The following is a 20168-nucleotide window of genomic DNA, read 5'->3' as shown; positions in this document are numbered from 1 at the left end:
TACCAGTTAGTTTAGGGTGGTTGTGTATAAGAAACCCCATACATTAGATGAGGTATGTCAAAATATTAGTGGAGGTGCAGTATTGTCTGGTTTTTATTTCATTAAGTTTGATAAACTAAGTAAAGAGGAAAAGAACAATGTCAAACAAACAATGTTAGATATGATGGAAAACTTTAAATATACACCATTAGAGTTGGGGAATATGATACCCAATGAGCTCTATAATAGAATACATGGAAAATGGAAGTTGGCATTAACAATAGAAAGGTAAATAAGAGATGTTGCACTAGCCCAAGTGATGCCTAAGTTGAACAAGAAACAAATTTCAAAGGCCATAAAATAATTCAACAATATATTTGTTCCCAAGAGGAGAGATTTCCTAATTTTAAAGAATAAAGTGGAAAACATTGTACAGGAAAGAAAGATGATGTGGAAGAAGATGTATGGATTGATTCATGATGATGAACAAAGGGATGAGGTATAAAAAGATGAAAAAGAACTTGTGGAACTTGATAATATTGAAGATATTCATGAAGGAACATAAAGTCTTGTTGATACATTTCACAATTTGGTACAACTAAGTGGAGAGCAGATTGAAATTGTGGTAATTGATGATGAACCTAAAAAGAGCCCACATAGGAATGCATTGAGTGACATAAATATCACAACTAAGCCAAGGAAACAAAGTGAAGATCCCATACAAACCAAGTTTGTATAGATGTCATCTCATGAGAACTAGTTGATAGACCCCAATCATGTGATCATATAAATAAAAGATTACCCAAAGATTGATGCACAAAATTCTAGACAATAGGTAGAACCCACACATGTTATTCCTATTGTTCCCATGTTTATAATTAGTCAAGAACAAGGTCAAGATGTAAGTGATAGTCAAACAAAGAAATAGAATGTGTTGACTAACAAATAGAAAATTTCCAAGTGCCAGAATAGCAGAATGAGGCCAATAAGGGCAATGAGGGAAATAAAAATGTGAAAACTAAAGAGGAGAAGAATGAAAAAAGACACAAAATAAGGTGGAACAATCCAAAATAGGTGAGAGACCAAATGCCTTAGGAACTTAGATTGAGGGAGAATAGGAGGGAGGCAATCTGAGTTTAGCTAGTGAACTCACAATAGTTGAAGACAAGGATAAAAAGGATGTGTCTGTACAATAGACAGATAAAGATAAGAGCTACAAAGAGGAGACAAAGTTAGAAGATGAAAAGAAAGAAAGATGAGGTAACTCAAGAGTCGCAAAAGACAAGTCTGGAGGTTCCAGCATAAATTTTATAGCTAAATGTGTCAAGTTCTAACACACCAGAGATCAAGGGAAAAAGACTGAACAAAAAGGTGAAGTGGTCATCACAAGCTTTAAGAGGTAAACTAGTCACTATTGATGAATACATTATTACTCATAATTGAGATTCATCTAATTTGTGTGAGGAGAAAATAAAGATATTAAGTGAACTATTTGCAAGGAATGCTAAGAAAGATGAGTTGAGGAGAGAACATCAACAGAGTCAGGTATTGTATCACATCAAGGATATATTTTTTGATACTGTTGTTGATTATTTATATGAAGAAGATCTAATAATTGAATAATTGGTAAAAAAATAGTGGAGAAAATGAATGACCCTGACATTGAAACAAGAAAAAATCATGCAATGGTTAGAAACAAAATTTGAAAATAGGGTGTTAGAAAAGGTTTCCATGGAGATAGCCATACAACAGGTTGAGTTTTCCACTCTTGTTACTGATTTGGAAAAGCTAGTTATAAATGATAATTCAATATTTTCCAAATTATGCAATGATATTCCCTCATGCTACAAGACTCTACGAGAGAGAATGGAAAAACTTGATGTTGATCTTCAGAATGATAGCAAATAATTGAGCATGGATCTGAGTTCCAACTCAGTTTGTTATACACAAATTAATTTTTTGTAGGGGAAGCAATCGGAATTATTACACGAAGAGGTCCATATTAGAGATGAGATAACAATTATTCAAGCCTATTTATTACCTCATATGGAAGTAATGCAAAGGAATCTCTAGATTGAAAATGATCTTGTAAAGCATCAACTCTTATCTATTGTTGATAATACGGTGAATCTGATGGCCAAAATAGAAATTTAGAAGCAGATCCTTGAAACTTTGAAAAAAAAATTGGGACAAAACAATGACCATCACTATCTAATTGCACCATCCATTTTTGAAAGAGTTTGGTAGACTCCCTGATCCCCAATTGAATATTATTTCTAGGCCCATGTGACAAAAACAAGGGGGAAATAGTGTATGATCAAATATATGATCAAGTATGAGTATGAAGGTATACAATTTTTTTATGTATGGAATAATAGGAATTTTTATGTTCTGATGTTGAAAAAAAATCTTGAAAAATATTTTGAAAAAGAAAGTCATGGTAGCATGTGTAGACCGAGCTACATGTATGGTGTACATCCTAAGGGGGAGAACATATTTTTGAAGTTTTTGTATGTCTAATTTTGATCATGACAAGTGTTATTATCAGTAATGCCAAAGGTGGAGATTGTTGACCCTAAAGGAAATCACACTATTGTTAGTTAGTACAAAACACTAAGTCATTTTGCTAGGAAAAGTTGGTTGGTCAACACTATGACCAAAACACTCTACACAAACCTAGCTATATAAAGGAGAAGTATGAATATTTAGTTACTATCAAGCAATAGAGATTGCTAATAAAATCAAGTGTCATAACATATGAGTCGAGGGATACAAAGGTCGACAAAAATAGTAGAAGCCAAGAATGACATGAGTTGAGGGAGAACATGAAGAATGGATATGACTGAGCATCAGAAAGTTATATATGCCAACTTAGGAAGTTTTGCATATATGTTTTGAATAGCACAAAATCTTATGTAAGTCATTTTTGCTGAAGTGGAAGTGTGTTCTTAAGACTGAAGAGTTAATCAAGGAGTTAATTACACCTATAATTGTGAATCAGCAATCCTTATGTAAGGAGATCAACCAATCAAAAAATTAGATGGACTAAGTGGAAAAAGGATGATGTTGGAATTATTTAGAACAATTGAGGGGGGGTGAATCAGTTATCCAAGGTCTAGATGTACAAAGAAAAATTTTCAATGCTTAGTAGACCCATATCCATAAAACTTCAACATTCATACATCCATTAGATCATACAATACTTAAATTTTGTAGGTTACTATCCTATGTCAAAACAACTTTGTCAAAATGCAAACATGAAACACCATAAGAATATTCACACAAATCTGAAACAAGGATTTTACGTGGAAACCCAATTTGGAAAAAAACAACATTAACATGCTACTAATTCTCACTCTTCTGAAGTGATGCCCTGTGAAAGGCCAACCCTATTAAAGGTTACAATACACACCATTAAATGTGACCCGATTAAAGGATGTTAATCAACCTATTAGGAGTGACCTTTTTGAAGGACTTTAGACCATTCTATTAGAATGTCACCTAGTTAAAGGATTTACAAATGATTGTTAGGTCAACCTTAATCCAAAGGATTTTATCCATACTAGTACAATTATTAGAAAGTAATAATAGGACTTGATCTGATAAAAAATTACAACTCAATTGTAGATTACAGATCTTTGTTTCAGTCCTCCATTTTTCTTGCCATTCATACTCTTTAGCTCTAATAGCTTGTTCACCCTTCAAGCATTCATACTCTTAAGCCTTCATTCTTTGCATGCCAACTGTAGTCACCTGTGTTCGGCCACTAAATGAAGCAATACTCTAGACTCCTTGTCTTCCTTAGGTTCTTGCACATGACAACCTTTACTTCTAACTAGCTATCTCTATAAATAGAGAATTTAGATCTTTTGTCTCTTAACCAAAATCATTCATTTTAGGGTTAGGTAGGATTAGGTAGGATGCAATGAATCTACAAACTTTTTTATTTGGTTCCTCTAGAAACTTCCTCTACAATCTTCCTTTACCTTGAATTTTGTGCCACCAACTCATCATAGTTATCTTCCACATGCTTCACATAATTAAAGAAAATGAAATAGTCAGCTCAAATTCATCAAATCTTTAATTTAACACTATTTTCTATCACTCAACATCTATACTGTTCTACCACTTGGCCAACACTAAAATTTACTGATGCTCAACACCAACTAAACTTTACTCGACATATACTAATGTTCACTTGGCTTGCATTATTTTTCATCTTTTTCTTGACACTTCTTGTTTTTCACTCAGCTTCTATTAATTTTTGCTCGGCTTGCACTGACTACTTGGTAAGGCTTGGCAGACACTTTTCTTACTCGATCTTCTTCCAGTCATAACTTAATTAATATTTCATTTCAGCCTTTAAGTAGATAAACAATACAATTCAATATAAGTGTCTGACTTGGTCTTAATGCTTCTTTTACATACCAAATAACTCAACCTTTCTCTAGGTGCTTTTTTTATCTCTTCTTTTCAAATCCTCTTCATCAATCAACTAAATGATAGCTTTCAGACCAAAAAACAATTGTCTCACCAGTAGGTAGCAGGTTTGACATCACTGAAAAAGCAATGATTGTTCCATTGTCATGTTCTTCACTTAAAAACAATCTTATATCAATAGATGAATCTAGATCATTACTTGAGATCTAGAAACTTTTAAGATGGCTATTTAAACACAATTCCAAGCTAGAATTTTTATTCTGAGAGGTAAAGGATTACATGTGTGCGAAGCTAAGGTGAATTGTCAAGTTGTGAAGGAAGCCTAATGAAGAGTAGATCTATCAAAGAGAGGTGATTACATATTGGAAAGAAGTGATATGTCATCAACATTCAAGTGCAAACTGAAGGATCAAGGTATTGTTATATTTTAATATGTGTGTTAGGGTAAATCTCTTAACAAAGTCATCCTAATAGGCCTATGTAAATCTCCTAATGGAGTGCTCACTTCATTGCTTAGTTAAAATAATTTAATCAAGGTAGACTTAACATTCTTGTACGATCTTAATAGGCAGACCCCTCACATGGTAGATCATCAAAAGTGATCAAAATTTGTATCTCTAATAGGTACACTTTATTGCTACAGTACTGAATATTATGTTTGTGTCATCCCCACTGCAGTTTTGCCTTAACCTTGGAGGTTTTTTATGTTACCATATATGGTTTCATGTGTTTCTCTATTGCTTACATGTTATTTTGATGTTATTAGATGTTAGATCTGATATTACATGTTGATATATGATGTTGCATGTTAAAGTTTAAGGTTAAGGCAAATATGTGTGCAGTGAATTAAGTATAAATATGGTTTATGTTTGATAAAAAAAGTTTTAGAGATCTTGATTCACCCCCCTATTGATATATGATTGAAAAAATCATTTGAGTTAGAACATTGTTGTAAGAAGTATTTCCAATCATTGTTTTGTCACTAATGTCAAACCTACTATATGTTGGTAAGACAATTGCTTATATGTTGCAAGCACTATCAGTTAGTTGATTGATGAAAAGGATTTAACAAAAGTACCTAGAGGAAAGGTTGAGTTACGATTATGTATTGAAGTACAATAATCAGTTAAGACAATGATAAGCTAGTGTATTGATGATCTTCTTGGGGTTACAAAATGTTTGGCTCTACTTAGAAAGTTCAGATGAAAAGGTTGAGTAAAGATCATCTATTAAACTTGACCAAGTTGATAGAAGGTGCCGAGTAAATATAGTGCAAGCTGAGAAAAAATTCAGTTGGAGCCGAGTGAAAGCATTTTCTAGTGGATGCCGAACAAACTAATAGGTGCCGAGCAAGCTAGTAGATGCTGAGTAATTTTTAGTATGTGTCGAGCACCAATAAAATCTAGTTGATGCCAAGTGATTTTATAGTAGATGTCGAGTAATATAGTATGTGTTGAGCATTAGTAAATTGATAATGCCAAGCTGCTACATTATGAAAAAGATTGAAGATTCGCCAAATAAAAGATGACAAGTTTGTTTTCTTGGAACTTGTGAATCAGGAGGAAGATAAGATTGATGAGCTGGAGCCCTAGAATCATATGTAAACCATTTTGGAGGAAAATTTAAATGGATTCTAGGAGAAGTTTCTAGAGAAGACAAGATATAGGGTAGATACATTGTATCCTACCTAATCCATCAAAAATCATAATTTTTGAGATGGATATTGAGTGGAAAAAGAGTTCTAATTCCCTATATCTAGGGATGCCTGGTCATGAAGCAAAGGTAGAGAGAGGTCAGAAAGTTATTTGGATGCAAAAATCTAACAAGGAGAAGAAAGAAGGGTTTGCTTCATCAAGTGATCTAAGTGAAGAAGTCTGCAATGGTGAACTAAGAAAGAAGGCTTAATGAAGATGAATGCTTGAAGGGTGAACAAGCTGTCAAAACTACAAATATTGGAAGCCAAGTAGAGTTGAGGACTAAATAGTGATCTGTAATCTGCATGTAAGGTTGTAAGTTGTATCAAATCAAACTCTACTGTTACTTTATAACAATTGTATCAGGTTAGGGTAAATCCTTTGGAGAAAGGTTGACTTAATAGTAATTGGAAAATCCTTTAATAGGTTGGCATGCCAAGTGAATGGCCTAAAGTCCTCTAACAAGGCTCACTTTTAATAGGGTGATTGAAATCCCTTAACCGGGTCACATTTGACATTGTGTGTTCTAACCTTTAACAGGGCATCACTTCAGAAGAGCAAGAAAGGAGTAGCATGTTATTGGTGGTTTTTCCCAAATTGGGTTTCCACGTTAAATCATTGTGTCATGTGTACTGATGGATGTGTTGTGTTCTATGCTTTACATTTTTTCATGTTAGTTTAACAGTAACATATCAGTTTTGATTAACTCACAATGATTGCATGCATGGTTAAGAAAGTTTTATGGGTTCACTAAATTGTAAAAGTTTTATTTAGACATCTAGACCTTGAATAACCAATTCACCCCCTCCCCCTCTCAGTTATTCTAAAAGAATTCCAACAATTGGTATCAGAGCATAGTTGCTTAAGAAAATTAGTTTCAAGGTACTAAAGGCATAAAGATCAAGATGTCAAAGAGAAAGGTACCCAAGCTAAATAGAGATAAATTTCTTGCATGAAAAAGCTTGATGAAGCTTCATGTAGGAGGACTTGGAGACTATGCACAAACTTGCATTACAATAGAACATGTTGATCTAGTAGGAGCCCTAACTGCTGAAGATTTGAAGAAAAAGAAAGAGCACAATCAAGCAATGTTGGAGATTGCCTCTACCCTGAGCTATGCTAAGTTTGATGATATCAAAGACCTCAAAAGTGTGAAATAGATGTGGGATTCCCTAAACACCATCTATGGAGGAGACAAAATGTTTAAAGAGCCAAGTCAAAGAGCCTCAGAGGTAAGTTTGATGACATGAGAATGGAAGAAGGTGAAAACATTGCTCAATATGTTGCTAGAATAAAAGAGGTTGTTAGTGCTATAAAAGGTGCAACTGGTAAAATAGATGATTAAACTATGATGAGTAAAGTCTTGAGAACATTTTTTCCTATATATGCCATTAGAGTGTCTACAATTCAAGAGTTAAGATGTATGCCAGGAAATGATCTAACCCTTGAAGGTATAGTGGGTAGACTCACTGCATTTGAGTTATCCAATTTTGACAACTATAGACCAGAGAGTATTGAATCATCTTTCAAATCCATTTTGTTACTAAAGGACTCTGAGGAGTTAAAGCCTAAGAAGAAGAAAAGAAAGATAAAGTATGCATCTAGTGATAATAGTATAGATGAAGAAGACATTGAACAATTGGAAGCATTGCTAGCAAGAAGATTCCATAAAAGGAAAAGGTAAATTCAAGGGTAAGCTACCTATCATTTGTTTTAACTATCATGAAGTTGGTCATATTGCAGCAAGATGTACACAGAAGAAGAACTCTAGAGAAGGGAATAAGTACAAAAATAGAAGAGAAGATGATGGAAGAGACTACAGAGATAAAGACAAGAAGTCATGCTATATTATTGATGAAAACAACTCTGATGAAAATGATGATGAAGTGGTATATGTTGCAATGAAGGATGAAACAGATGAGGATAAGGCTACTACACTTATGATTTGTGTGAACAAGAATGGCAAATGGATCATTGAAAATTGATGCTTACATCACATGACTGGAGACAAAAGTAAGTTCATTACCTTAAATTGTTATGATGGAAATACTGTAAGATTTGGTAATGATGCACCATGTCCAATAAAAGGAAATGGGTCTATTAAACTGATAGACAAGATCTCATTTGATAATGCTTATTATGTTGAAGGATTGAATTATTATTTGTTAAGTGTGTCACAATTGAACAATTTGGGGTCCAAAGTTGAGTTTGAAAACAAATCAGCCAAGATATATGATACAAATGGAAATCTGATTGGAAAAGGTGATCAAACTAGGAGTAATCTATTCTATTTGGATATAGAAGATGCTACTTGTCTTATTGCAAAATTTGATGATGTATGGATTTGGCACAAGAGATTATGTCATGTCAACTTTGATAATCTGATTAGTATAAGAAACATGAAAAGAGGTAGAGGTTTTCCTAAGTTGAAGAAACCATAAAACATAATGTGCAAACAATGTTAGCTAGGCAAGATGACAAAGTCAAGATTTAAAAGTAAAGCTTATACCTCTAAGAAAATACTTGAAATTGTTCATACTGACTTGTGTGGACCTATTGAAGTGCAAGGCTACAAAGGAGACAGATATATAATGCTACTTGTTGATGATTACTCTTGAATGATGACTGCCATTTTTTTAAAACAAAAATTAGATGCTTTTCAAATGTTTAAATAGTACTTGGCAAGAGTTGAGAAAGAAATAGGTAAGAGCTTAAAATCCTTGAGATCAAACAGAGGAGGTGAATTCACTTCACTTGAATTTGAAGTGTTCTGTAATGAAAAAGGAATTAAAAGACAAACATTAGCACCAAGGACTCCACCACAAAATGGAATTACTGAAAGAAGAAATAGATCTATAATGGATTGGGCCAGAACACTAATGATGGAGAAAAATATTGCTCTGAAATACTTAAGAGAAGCTATAAGTACTACAGTATACACTCTGAACCATGTGTAAGTAAAGAAAGGTACTCACTCAACACCTTTTGAACTATGGTATGGTTATCCACCTAATGTGAAATATTTTAAAGTATTTGGAAGAAAATGCTATATTCTCAAAGATGTTAGAAGTGGAAAGTTTGATGCAAACAGTGAAGAAGGTATATTCATTGGGTACTCCACAAGAAGTAAAGCTTACAAGTGTTTAATTACTAACACTAACAAAATTGTGGAAAGTGCAAATGTGAATTTTGATGAGTTTACAGAAGCACATGAAGCTAAATCTACAAAAGAACCAGAAGATTACAAGATATTTGCATACTATTATGAAGGAATGCCTACTGAAGAAGATGTCATAAAATCATGCAGCAAATCAACAACAAGTTTCAACAACTATCGAATCACACCTTGTGAATGTCAAGTTGCAGCCAGATGCCAAGTTGCATAATGAGGAGAATGCACAATCTAACTCTGAGATTAGCACACATGAAAGAGATGCTGAAATACTTGATAGAGATTCATATAGTGATACTGAAGCTGAGAGACAGAATGCAGCCACAAGAACTGAGCCTAGACTATCCAAATATGTCAAAAGACACCATCCTGCAGATCAAATCATTGGAGACAAAGATGCAAGGCCAATGACAATAAATAGATTGAGAGGTTAATCATGTTTTTTGAGCATAAACGAACCTAAGATAGTAAAAGATGCATTGGAAGATGATGATTGGTACAAGGCTATGGAAGAAGAAATTTAGTAGATAGAAAAGAACAAGACTTGGAGCCTAATTCCTAGACCAGAGGACAATAATGTGATTGGGACAAAATGGCTATTCAAGAACAAGCTAGATGAGAATGATGAAGTAACAAGAAATAAAGCAAGACTAGTTTGCAAAGGGTATGCACAAGAAGAAGGAATTGACTATGGTGAAACATTTGCCCTTGTTGCAAGAATGGAAGGAGTAAGAATTCTACTTGCTTATGCTGCTTATAAAGGTTTCAAAGTTTACTAGATGGATGTCAAGTCTACATTTGTGAATGGAATATTAGAAGAAGAGGTCTACATAGAACAACCAGAAGGATTTGTGGATAAGAATAATAAAAACATGGTATGTAGACTACACAAAGCCTTGTATGGATTGAAACAAGCACCAAGAGCATGGTATGAAAGACTTCATACTTATCTTGTTAAGATTGGATTTGAAAGAACAGATGATAACAACAATTTGTACATGAAGAAAGATGAAGAAAAAGGTATACTATTATCTTTAAAAAAATTTGATAACATTATATTTGGAGGACAAGAAGCTTTGTGTAAAGATTTTGCAAATCAAATGAAGCAAGAGTTTGAGATGTCAATGTTTGGTGACATCAAATTCTTTGTGGGACTACAAGTATATCAAATGAAGTATGGTGTATTTATTACTCAGTCAAAATATGTCAAGGAGATTTTGAAGACATTTTGGACTTGAGGACTCAAAACTAGTAAGTACACCTATAGTAACATCACTCAAGCTATCAAAGAATGATGAATCAGCCAAGGTCAATCAAACATTATATAGATCCATGATTGGAAAATTGCAATATGTAGTACACAGAAAACCTGATAGTGCATTAGTTGTGGGAATAGTTTCTAGATTCTCTGGTAACCCAAAAGAAAATCACCTAATTGTAGTGAAAAGGATAATGAGATACCTGAAGGGAATAGAAGAGTATGGCTTATGCTATAAGAAGAATGGAAAATTTGAACTAAAAGCCTACACTTATGCCAATTGGGCTGGAAATATTGATGATAGGAAGAGCACCAGTGGAGGAGCATTTTTCTTAGGTAGAAGACTTGTTACATGGACAAGAAAGAAGTAGAGTTGTACTTCACAATCTACTACTGAAGCAGAATATGTTGATGTTGCTATCAATTGGACAAACATTGTATGGATCAAACAACTGCTAAAAGGAATGAAGGAATAAATCATTGAATCAATGAAACTTTATTGTGATAATATAAGTGCTATAAATATATCAAAAAATCGTGTTATGGATACAAAGACAAAGCACATTGCAATAAAGTATCATTATGTAAGGGAGTTGGTTCAAGACAAAGAGGTGAAGATGGAATATATCAACACAAAAGAGCAAATTGCTAATATCTTCACTAAAGAATTACCTAAGGATGCTTATGAGTATCTGAGAGGAAAATTATGGGTGATACCCCTATCAAAGGCTATGTAAAGGATAGAGGGAGTACCCTGCATCAAAAAAGCTAACATGCATCTCATACAAATTGATGTAGTGGATCTTACTTTAGGAAATTTCCTAAAGTAATCACAGAACTAAAACTTCAAATTACTCACAAGCAAGGTGACAGAGGGAGAAAATTGAAGAGCCTGCAAAAGCTTATATCTGCATATACAAAGATGTCAAGTGTTGAGTACATGTCTTTGGCATTGTTGTCAAAGAGGGAGAATGTTTAGTAAAATGATCCAAGTGCATCAAAGCAAAAAATCAAGAGGGAGAGTAATGAAGTAAAAGTACATCACCGGAAGATTAGAAGACTGGAATCAAGAAAAAGGAAGAAAGCAAAAAAGAAAGAAAAGAGGGAGATATTCTGATCCATGACAAAAGAGAATTAGATAAGTGAGATTTTGTAACTTAAGAAGGAGTTCCTGATAGAGGGAGAAGTTTTGGTATTGCCTCACTATTTAACCTAGTTAGTTTGATGTTTGACTAGTTGATCATTTTGGTTTGTCATCAATGCCAAAGAGGGAGACTATTGATATATGATTGAAAAAATCACTTGAGTTAGAACATTGTTGTAAGAAGTGTTTTTTATCATTATTTTGTCACTGATGTCAAACCTACTATATGTTGGTAAGACAATTTCTTATATGTTGCAAGCACTATCAGTTAGTTGATTGATGAAAAGGATTTGATCAACAAGGTTTAACAAAAGTACCTAGAGGAAAGGTTGAGTTATGATTATGTATTGAAGTGCAAGAATCAGTTAAGACAGTGATAACATAGTGTATTGATGATATGCTTGGGGTTACAAAATGTTTGGCTACACTTAGAAAGTTTAGATGAAAAAGGTTGAGTAAAGATCATTTACTAAGCTTGACCAAGTTGATAAAAGGTGCCAAGGAAAGATAGTGCAAGCCAAAAAAAAAGTCAGTTGGAGCTGAGTAAAAGCATTTTCTAGTGGATGCCGAGCAAACTAATAGGTGCTGAGCAAGTTAGTAGATGCTGAGTAATTTTTAGTATGTGTTGAGCGCCAGTAAAATCTAGTTGATGTCGAGTGATTTTACAGTAGATGCTAAGTAACATAGTATGTGTCGAGCATTAGTGAATTGATAATGCCAAGATGCTGCATTATGAAAAAGATCAAAGATTCACCAAATAAAAGCCGACAAGTTTGTTTTCTTGGAACTTGTGAATCAGGAGGAAGATAAGATTGATGAGCTAGAGCCATAGAATCTTATGTAAACCATTTTGGAGGAAAATTCAAATGGATTCTAGGAGAAGTTTCTAGAGAAGACATGAGGTAGATACATTGTATCCTACCTAATCCATCGAAAACTCTAATTTTTTAGATAGATATTGAGTAGAAAAAGAGTTATAATTCCCTATATCTAGGGATGCCTGGTCATGAAGCAAAGGTAGAGAGATGTCAAAAAGTTATTTGGATGCGAAAATATGACAAGGAGAAGAAAGAAGGGTTTGCTTCATCAAGTGATCTAAGTGAAGAAGTCTACAATGGCGAAGTAAGAAAAAATGCTTAATGAAAATGAATGCGTGAAGGGTGAACAAGTTGTCAGAAATGCAAAGATTGAAAGCCAAGCAGAGTTGAGGATTGAATAGTGATATGTGATCTACACGTAAGGTTGTAAGTTGTATCAAATCAAACTCTACTATTACTTTCTAACAATTGTATCAGATTAGGGTAAATCCTTTGGAGAAAGTTTGAGTTAACAGTCATTGGAAAATCCTTTAATAGGGTGGCATTCCAAGTGAATGGCCTAAAGTCCTCTAACAAGGCTCACTTTCAACAGGGTGATTGAAATCCCTTAACTGGGTCACATTTGACAGTGTGTGTTGTAACCTTTAATAGGGTTGGCCTTTAATAAGGCATCACTTTAGAAGAATGAGAAGGGAGTAGCATTTTACTAGTGGTTTTTCCCAAATTGGCTTTCCACATTAAATCATTGTGTCATGTGTACTGATGGATGTGTTGTGTTCTATGCTTTACATTTTTGCATGATAGTTTAATAGTAACATATCAGTTTTGGGTAACTCACAATGATTGCATGCATGGTTAAGAAAATTTTATGGGTTCACTAAATTGTAAAAGTTTTATTTGGATATTTGGACCTTGAATAACTGATTCAACCGCCCCCACCCCCGCCCCCCTCTCAGTTATTCTAAAAGAATTCTAACACCCCCCATCCCCCGCTTAGTATCTAACTTTCCCTATTAGATTTCCAACAAGGAACACCTAATCAAGTGACAAGACCACTATAGGAGGACAAAATATAGATAATGGAACAAAACATCAAGAATAAAGGAGGCAAAGCACATGATTTGGTATCTAATAGGGCTTAAAACTTTTTGTGCCCAAAGATTGTGGTGAAGAAGCATCGAAGAACTATATGTCAAAACAACATGAAAGTAAGGTGGGATGAATGTAATAAGACTCAAGGGGTCATTGAGATGTATGTTTTAGGATTAGTGAGACAAAAAAAAATTACATGAAAATACAACCAATATCAAAAAATAATAAATCACATAGAAGAGAACACAAGAATCGAAGATTTAACATGATTCACCCAATCCCTAAGCTACGTCCACCAAACAATGACTCCAATATTCTTATTATCCAGTTATTACAACCTATAAACCCTTACAACTCAATACCACTGCAAGAAGCTACAATCTCTTCATGCATAATTAAACCCCAAATCCTAGGCATTTTTATACAAGATTTTGTCGCTTACAAAATTAGGGCTAGAATAAGCCATCCAATTGAAAAATAGCAGTCAATGCCTTTTACAATAATGAAGTTGGTCGAGATTTGAGGGGTGTTTCCCTTGAAAACCTCCATGGGGGAATTTCTTGTCGAGCCCACCCTATACTATGACAAGGAGTGCACTTGGGGCTCTACCTAGGACCCCACTAGGGGCATTGTCCCTTGACCCTGTCTTGGGGGTGTTGCCCCCAAACCCCTGTAGTAAAATATGTAGGGAAACCATGTTGAATAAAGTGGGAAAAAATCAACCTCGAAGTCTAATTAGGCTCCACATCACAATAATATGATGTAATAAGACTAAGTTATATGTAACACCAGTTGAGCCAAAAATGTCAGTTAGGATCAATTAGGGCTTAAGGGTTTGTATTGGTCAATATGGTCAAATGTGTAAGACCATGTAAGAAAGCTCATTATTGAGTCATTTTTACCATATTGATGCAATATGTAATCAAATTGAGGTCTTAGGATGGTCAGATGAGCAAAATGTCAAAAGTTGTCACATTATTGTCAGGACAACTTTACATTGCATTAATGTAATCATAAACTTTTTTATCAAATGGTTAATTGATTAAAAAAGTGGTTGCACATGGTTGTAGTCATTGTGTTGATTATTTATAAGCCTCAAGGGGTTGAGGAAAGATATGTTATTGAGATGTGGCCATTGGAATAGAGAAGATCTTTGGAGTTTTTTTAGAATTATATTATTTTATGTATTTTGTACAGACCATATAGATTGGTAGACATGATCATCTTGTATATTCATGTAGCCTCTATGTTAACTTTCAATTTCATTTTTTTTAAAGTTTTCTTATCTAAAATTATGCATTTAGAAAGCATTTTAGTACTAAGTAGTTTTAAACCCTTAACCAACTAGGGTTTGGCAAAAATGTGAGATCTGGACCCATCATCCTCCAGTCAAAAATCATGAAACCATAAGGAATTATATTTCATTGGAGGAACTTTAATATTTTCAAGGTCTCGAGCTGGTCCAAGAAAATGACCATTTTTTAAGTAATCCCTAGGCCTAGTATTCATATGTGACAAGCTTAGTTTTGTGATGACAACGTGCAAAGAGTGAGTTGCAATAAAGGATAAGGGGTATAAATGCCAACTTAAATTGAATTTTATTTTCTTATATCTAGTAATAGTTGTTCCAAGTGGATTTTGGGAAGGACCAAGTATTGTCAATCAGGCTATTTTATTTGGAGGCCTAATTGGGTAATGGGTTATATAAGAATAGCAATGACTTACCCGTCACTCAATTTGATCATGATATGGTTGTGAGGTATGTTCTATTACTCCAAAAGAGCATCTCAAAAGGTACTTTGTTTGGTCAATTTGTTAAGGAATCAAGAGTTATGGTAAAAAAGCTTGATAGGCAGGGCTAATAAAGTTTTAGGTCTTTTGTGAAGTATGTACCCTCAAGCACTATGTGGGTATAGTTTGTGGTTCCAAAACCAAGTTCAATTTATCCAAATAATTGGAAAATTAATAGATTTTAAATAAAGGGTAAATTTAAACCCATGTTATCATTTAAACTACTATAATAATCCTAAAAAGAATTAGGGTAAGTAAGGTAACCTTAGCGGTTTGGTTATAGATTTTATAATGTCAATTTAGGTTCTAAGGACCTTCAAATATAACCTAATAAGGTCCTAAAATTATATTGTGTATGTAAGAGCCTAAGAGCGTAATGGAAAATCAAGTAAGGTTCCTAGTCTTGGGATGTTGAGCAAAGAGGAACTTATTGTCCCGAGGAAGTCGGTGGTCATTTGCATTGTTGTCTAAGGTTTTTTGCATTTTCCCTTCTCATCAAAATTAGATCCATCTTAGAGTTTTTGTACAAAATTGGAGGAAGAAATAGGACCTTTATTTTAAAATTATGTGTACAATTAAATGCAATATGAGGTCCTAACGTAAGAAACACACAAAGGAAGGCTAAAATGGTCTCAAAAAGTGCATACAAGTAAGTGATTACTTTTTAAGATGGTACATCTTGTCATCAAGATTACACATAATCAAGAGGGTGTTTGTAAAATTACCACCATTATTTTGCACATCTTCTCAAATTTCTAACAATATATGTTTTTCTATTTCTGGACAACATTAACATAGTAACCTTTAATTTTCTTCACCAATGTCTCCATAGTTCTCAAAGACATATGTCTACTATTTTATTTACAAATTTTGATCTCCTTAACCAATTTTTTAATTAAAATTCCATATTGTTTTTCTAGGCTTGATTCTATACATTTATTTTAAAATGTTTGCACTTTCAGTTATTTTGATGCAAGTTATAATGAATGCAAGAACAAACTCTAGCTCTCACTCTTATATATCATTCTACAAGAGGGTTTGTCAAAATGCTAAATCTAACTATATAGTTTTTGATGCACATAGAAGAAACTATATTATATTTTTCTATAAAAATGAGGAATAATTTTTTCGTGCATCGGATTTGACCCTCTTAATATTATCATTAAAAAAAACTTTAGTAGTATAGAAACTAGTTTCAAAGCACTACAACTATTGTTCTTTGCACATCTCTTGATTTTAAGTGCATGATTCTTAAATTTGTCTTCAAAGTTTTAAAGTATATCTAATTTTAGTAAAAATTGGCCACTTATACCCCCCTTTTGTGCACCATCTTGGTACATTTACCCCAATTTTATAAGGTTTTTTTTGTGTTTACTTTTGACAATGTGTAAGATAGGCAAAATATTCTCTCTATTCAATGGAGTTGGGATAATAACCATATCCTAATACTAAAACCCTATTATCCTAGTTTAAATCCATCTACTTAATCTTTCAATAACATTCTTGTTTGGGGGAAGATATCAAAATTATCGCTTTAGTTTTGGTTTAAGTCATTTTTGAAGCTATATGCAATATCCTAGGAATTATTTTATACATGGACAAGGGTCCACTTGGTTACTTTCTCACTAACCTTTTTCGTCACTCCTTCGATGAAATTATCTTTGAAGATGGCTAGTGGTATTCAGGTGCAACTAATTGATTATGAGGCTATCCATTTAGATGTAGAAGATGCTTTCAGACCAAACATGTAGCAACTAATTGTTCAAGGAAGAAGGTACATAGATATACCTCCCATTCTCCAGGAATCTTTCCCTACATTTTGTTCAATTGCAACAAGGGGAAGTGAAGCAATAGAAGAGGAAAAAGATTATTTGGAATAAAGGTCATAACTTGATGTTACGAGGGAGCCAAAGGTTGTTAAGGAGATGATCGCAAAAAAGGGAAACTAAAATGTGTAGTGTGATGCCAATAAGACTTTGCTAGGAAAAAATCCAAATAATCCCTCATCTACAAATGCAAGCACAATAGGGAAATATGATAGACTTGGGAGTTATGTCTCAAGTTTAAAGGAGAAGAAAGGTACTAATGGTGAACCCTCAAGTCTTTTTGAGCCTTTTGGAGTTACAGTCGATTTTGGTAGTGAGAATACTAACATGGATCTCAATGGATGTTAGGACATTGCCACCAAGGTGGATTATGGAGGTTGCTAAACTAAAAGAAGTTTGACAAGTGGTTAAAGCGAAGAGGGAAAAGAAACCAAGAAAAGTAGGCGACTTTGATATGATCCTCCACTCTCATTCAAAAAGTAGATCTACTTAAATTACTTGATGTGAATGTATGTTAAGGGGTCTAATCTTGTGTTTGTTTTTTGGGGAGGTGGATCTCTGTTTGTATCTATTCTTGACTAGGATCAGGTCAAAACCCGATTATTAATAAAAATCCTTCATCATCGATAAGAAGAATCACATTACATTAATATTTTAAAATAATTTATTTATTCAATCACACAAATAAAATGTATAATTACTAAAATTTCAGTTTAGATCTTGATTAACAATAATGATATTTAATAATACAATATATCATAATGTATAATTTGAACTATCATGTCTATATCTTTAAAAAATTCATTAAAAGAAATAGTATAATTTTAGTTAATATACAAAATAGAAATGACTTATTTGACAAAAAAATAAAAATCATTTCAAAGAAGTTTTCAATATTCTTATTTGTCTTATATAAGAAATTGAATACAAATACAATAAAAATATCTATCAATATCAATCAACATCTTTTCAATCAATATATTGAAGATATTTAAATCAAGTTTAACTCTCAAATAATGATAACATTTATTTTTTCCAATCCACCCTCTCTAAGCATATTTCTATAGATATTTATTAAAAACTTAAAAAACAAACTTCATATAAAATAGTACCATTGAGTAAGCTTCTGTGACTTTTAAAATAAAACGTCATCATCAATGAAGGGTGCGTGACATTTGAATTTCTCAGCATCCACACTGTTGTTGTTAGACGGTCAATTTATCAACCACCTTCACAAATTAAAATGCAACCTTGAATTGTATTGTAAAATTGATGGGTACATAAATAATCAAATCCCAAATAATTAAAACTTAGAAAGAGGTTGTTGACCTAACAATCGTATGGGATAAGAATTTGCCAAGCCTTACTAATTCATTTGCTTACAAATTCTTCTGAGGCGGCTAAAATAATTCCTAACTCAGACTTAATGTCAGCCATGAAATAGTCAGTCAATTGCAGCTTATTTCAATCCTTGCCTCTGCCTATTTCATGCCCATAAATCTCTGTGAGGCTTTGCAAGGTTTTAATTTCTCCTCATCACTTTGTTTGTTGGGATAATGGCAAGCATAAGAGAAAGGGAATGGATTGCTCTGTTTTCTTGTCTTGTGTTGTTAATGGCGGCTGGTGAAGGTGAAGGAAGAACAAGAGCAGAATTTATGCGGCCATGTGAGGAGATTTACACGGTGCAGGAGGGAGAGACTCTGCAGACAATAAGTGACAAGTGCAATGCTCCATTCATTTTGATTGACAACCCACATATTCAAGATACTGACGATCTTTCCCAGGGACTTGTTCTCAAGATTACTGGCTTTTAAATCTTTGGATATTTTTCTATAGAGGAAACTATTTTTGGTTTTTGGTTTTTCCAATATTTGGAGATTTCGCATGCATAGAAGAAACTGGGTTTTTTTTTCAAAATCCTTGAGCTTTGCAATATTGTATACTGGTATAATGTTTCTTTGCAAGTAATCTCTTTTCAGGATTACCCTGTGGGACAGGCCAATCTACAAAACAAAGTTAAACTTTTTTTTCCACTACAAATTATGCAGATCATGAAGATCAAATGTTGAAATTTTCAGAAAAATTCATGATATTTTCGATTTTTTGAAAATTGGTCTACTGTACAATTTGGATGGAGGATAGCCGCATCCTTACCGTGTCAACGGAAAAGTGGTCACTTTTTATGGGTTTGTACAGAATGGAATATGTGCGTAATTACATAATGCTGTCAATTATGGTTTGGTTTCATTGATTATTAAATAAATTGTGAGTTATTGATTAGAGTAGACTTTTTGAAGTGTAAGTATTTGTGATCATTAAAGATTTCTTAAATTTATCAGTCATACACATTTGTAGATTTCTATTATGAATTTTTTTGTTTAGAAATATGTGAGCATACATAGAAGTTAGCATTTTTTTCTTTATATAGGGGATTATTGCAATATGAGTAAACATATATCTAAACTATAATCTTCTTTGGCCTAAGCAACTACATACATCGACTAAACAGCTACATGCATGGATTATGTTCATCAAATTCACAGAGGAGCCAAAGCTAGCTCAAGTGCACCTTTTAGAGTTTGACCCTTCAACTATGAGATTGTTTTCAAAGAATGATTGATGTCCACAAATTTAAAAGAGATATAGAATTAAAACCTTCTAAACTTTAAAAAATTTGAACTAATACTTTAAAATAAGACAATTTTATATATAACTTGATAATAAAATATTTCCTAAAATGATGTAATATGTTTCTATTAACATTTTTACGATCACAAGAAAGCACCACAACCACCTCACAAGCTCTCATGCTCATCGCTAATCCAATTGCTTAAGAAATGTGAATGATAATACTAAAGATACGAATAAGTTTTCTAGTTCATTGGGACGAAATAATCCTTTACAAATAAAAGTATGAAATCTCTACACTTTCATTTTTAGAACTTCAAAATTAG

The 20168-nt window shown here is 33.3% G+C and overlaps 1 protein-coding gene across 1 annotated transcript; it reads left to right on the top strand.

Annotated features, from left to right (window-relative positions):
- Positions 1-18602: 18602 nt before the first annotated feature.
- On the top strand, positions 18603-19494 carry LOC149532028 (uncharacterized). Its single transcript, XM_089810690.1, has one exon. The coding sequence runs from the start codon at positions 18771-18773 to the stop codon at positions 19026-19028; it is 258 nt and encodes an 85-aa protein (XP_089666816.1). The 5' UTR covers positions 18603-18770; the 3' UTR covers positions 19029-19494.
- The last annotated feature ends 674 nt before the right edge of the window (positions 19495-20168 follow it).

Source organism: Cupressus sempervirens, chromosome 11 (genome assembly GCF_028749045.1).
Source record: "Cupressus sempervirens isolate cs-2001-9-10 chromosome 11, ASM2874904v1, whole genome shotgun sequence".
Classification (NCBI taxonomy): domain Eukaryota; kingdom Viridiplantae; phylum Streptophyta; class Pinopsida; order Cupressales; family Cupressaceae; genus Cupressus; species Cupressus sempervirens.
This window is presented reverse-complemented; position numbering and strand designations above follow the sequence as displayed.

Excerpts from the sequence above, each read along its gene's own strand:
- LOC149532028 (XM_089810690.1), top strand. The coding sequence starts at position 18,771 with ATGGCAAGCATAAGAGAAAGGGAATGGATTGCTCTGTTTTCTTGTCTT.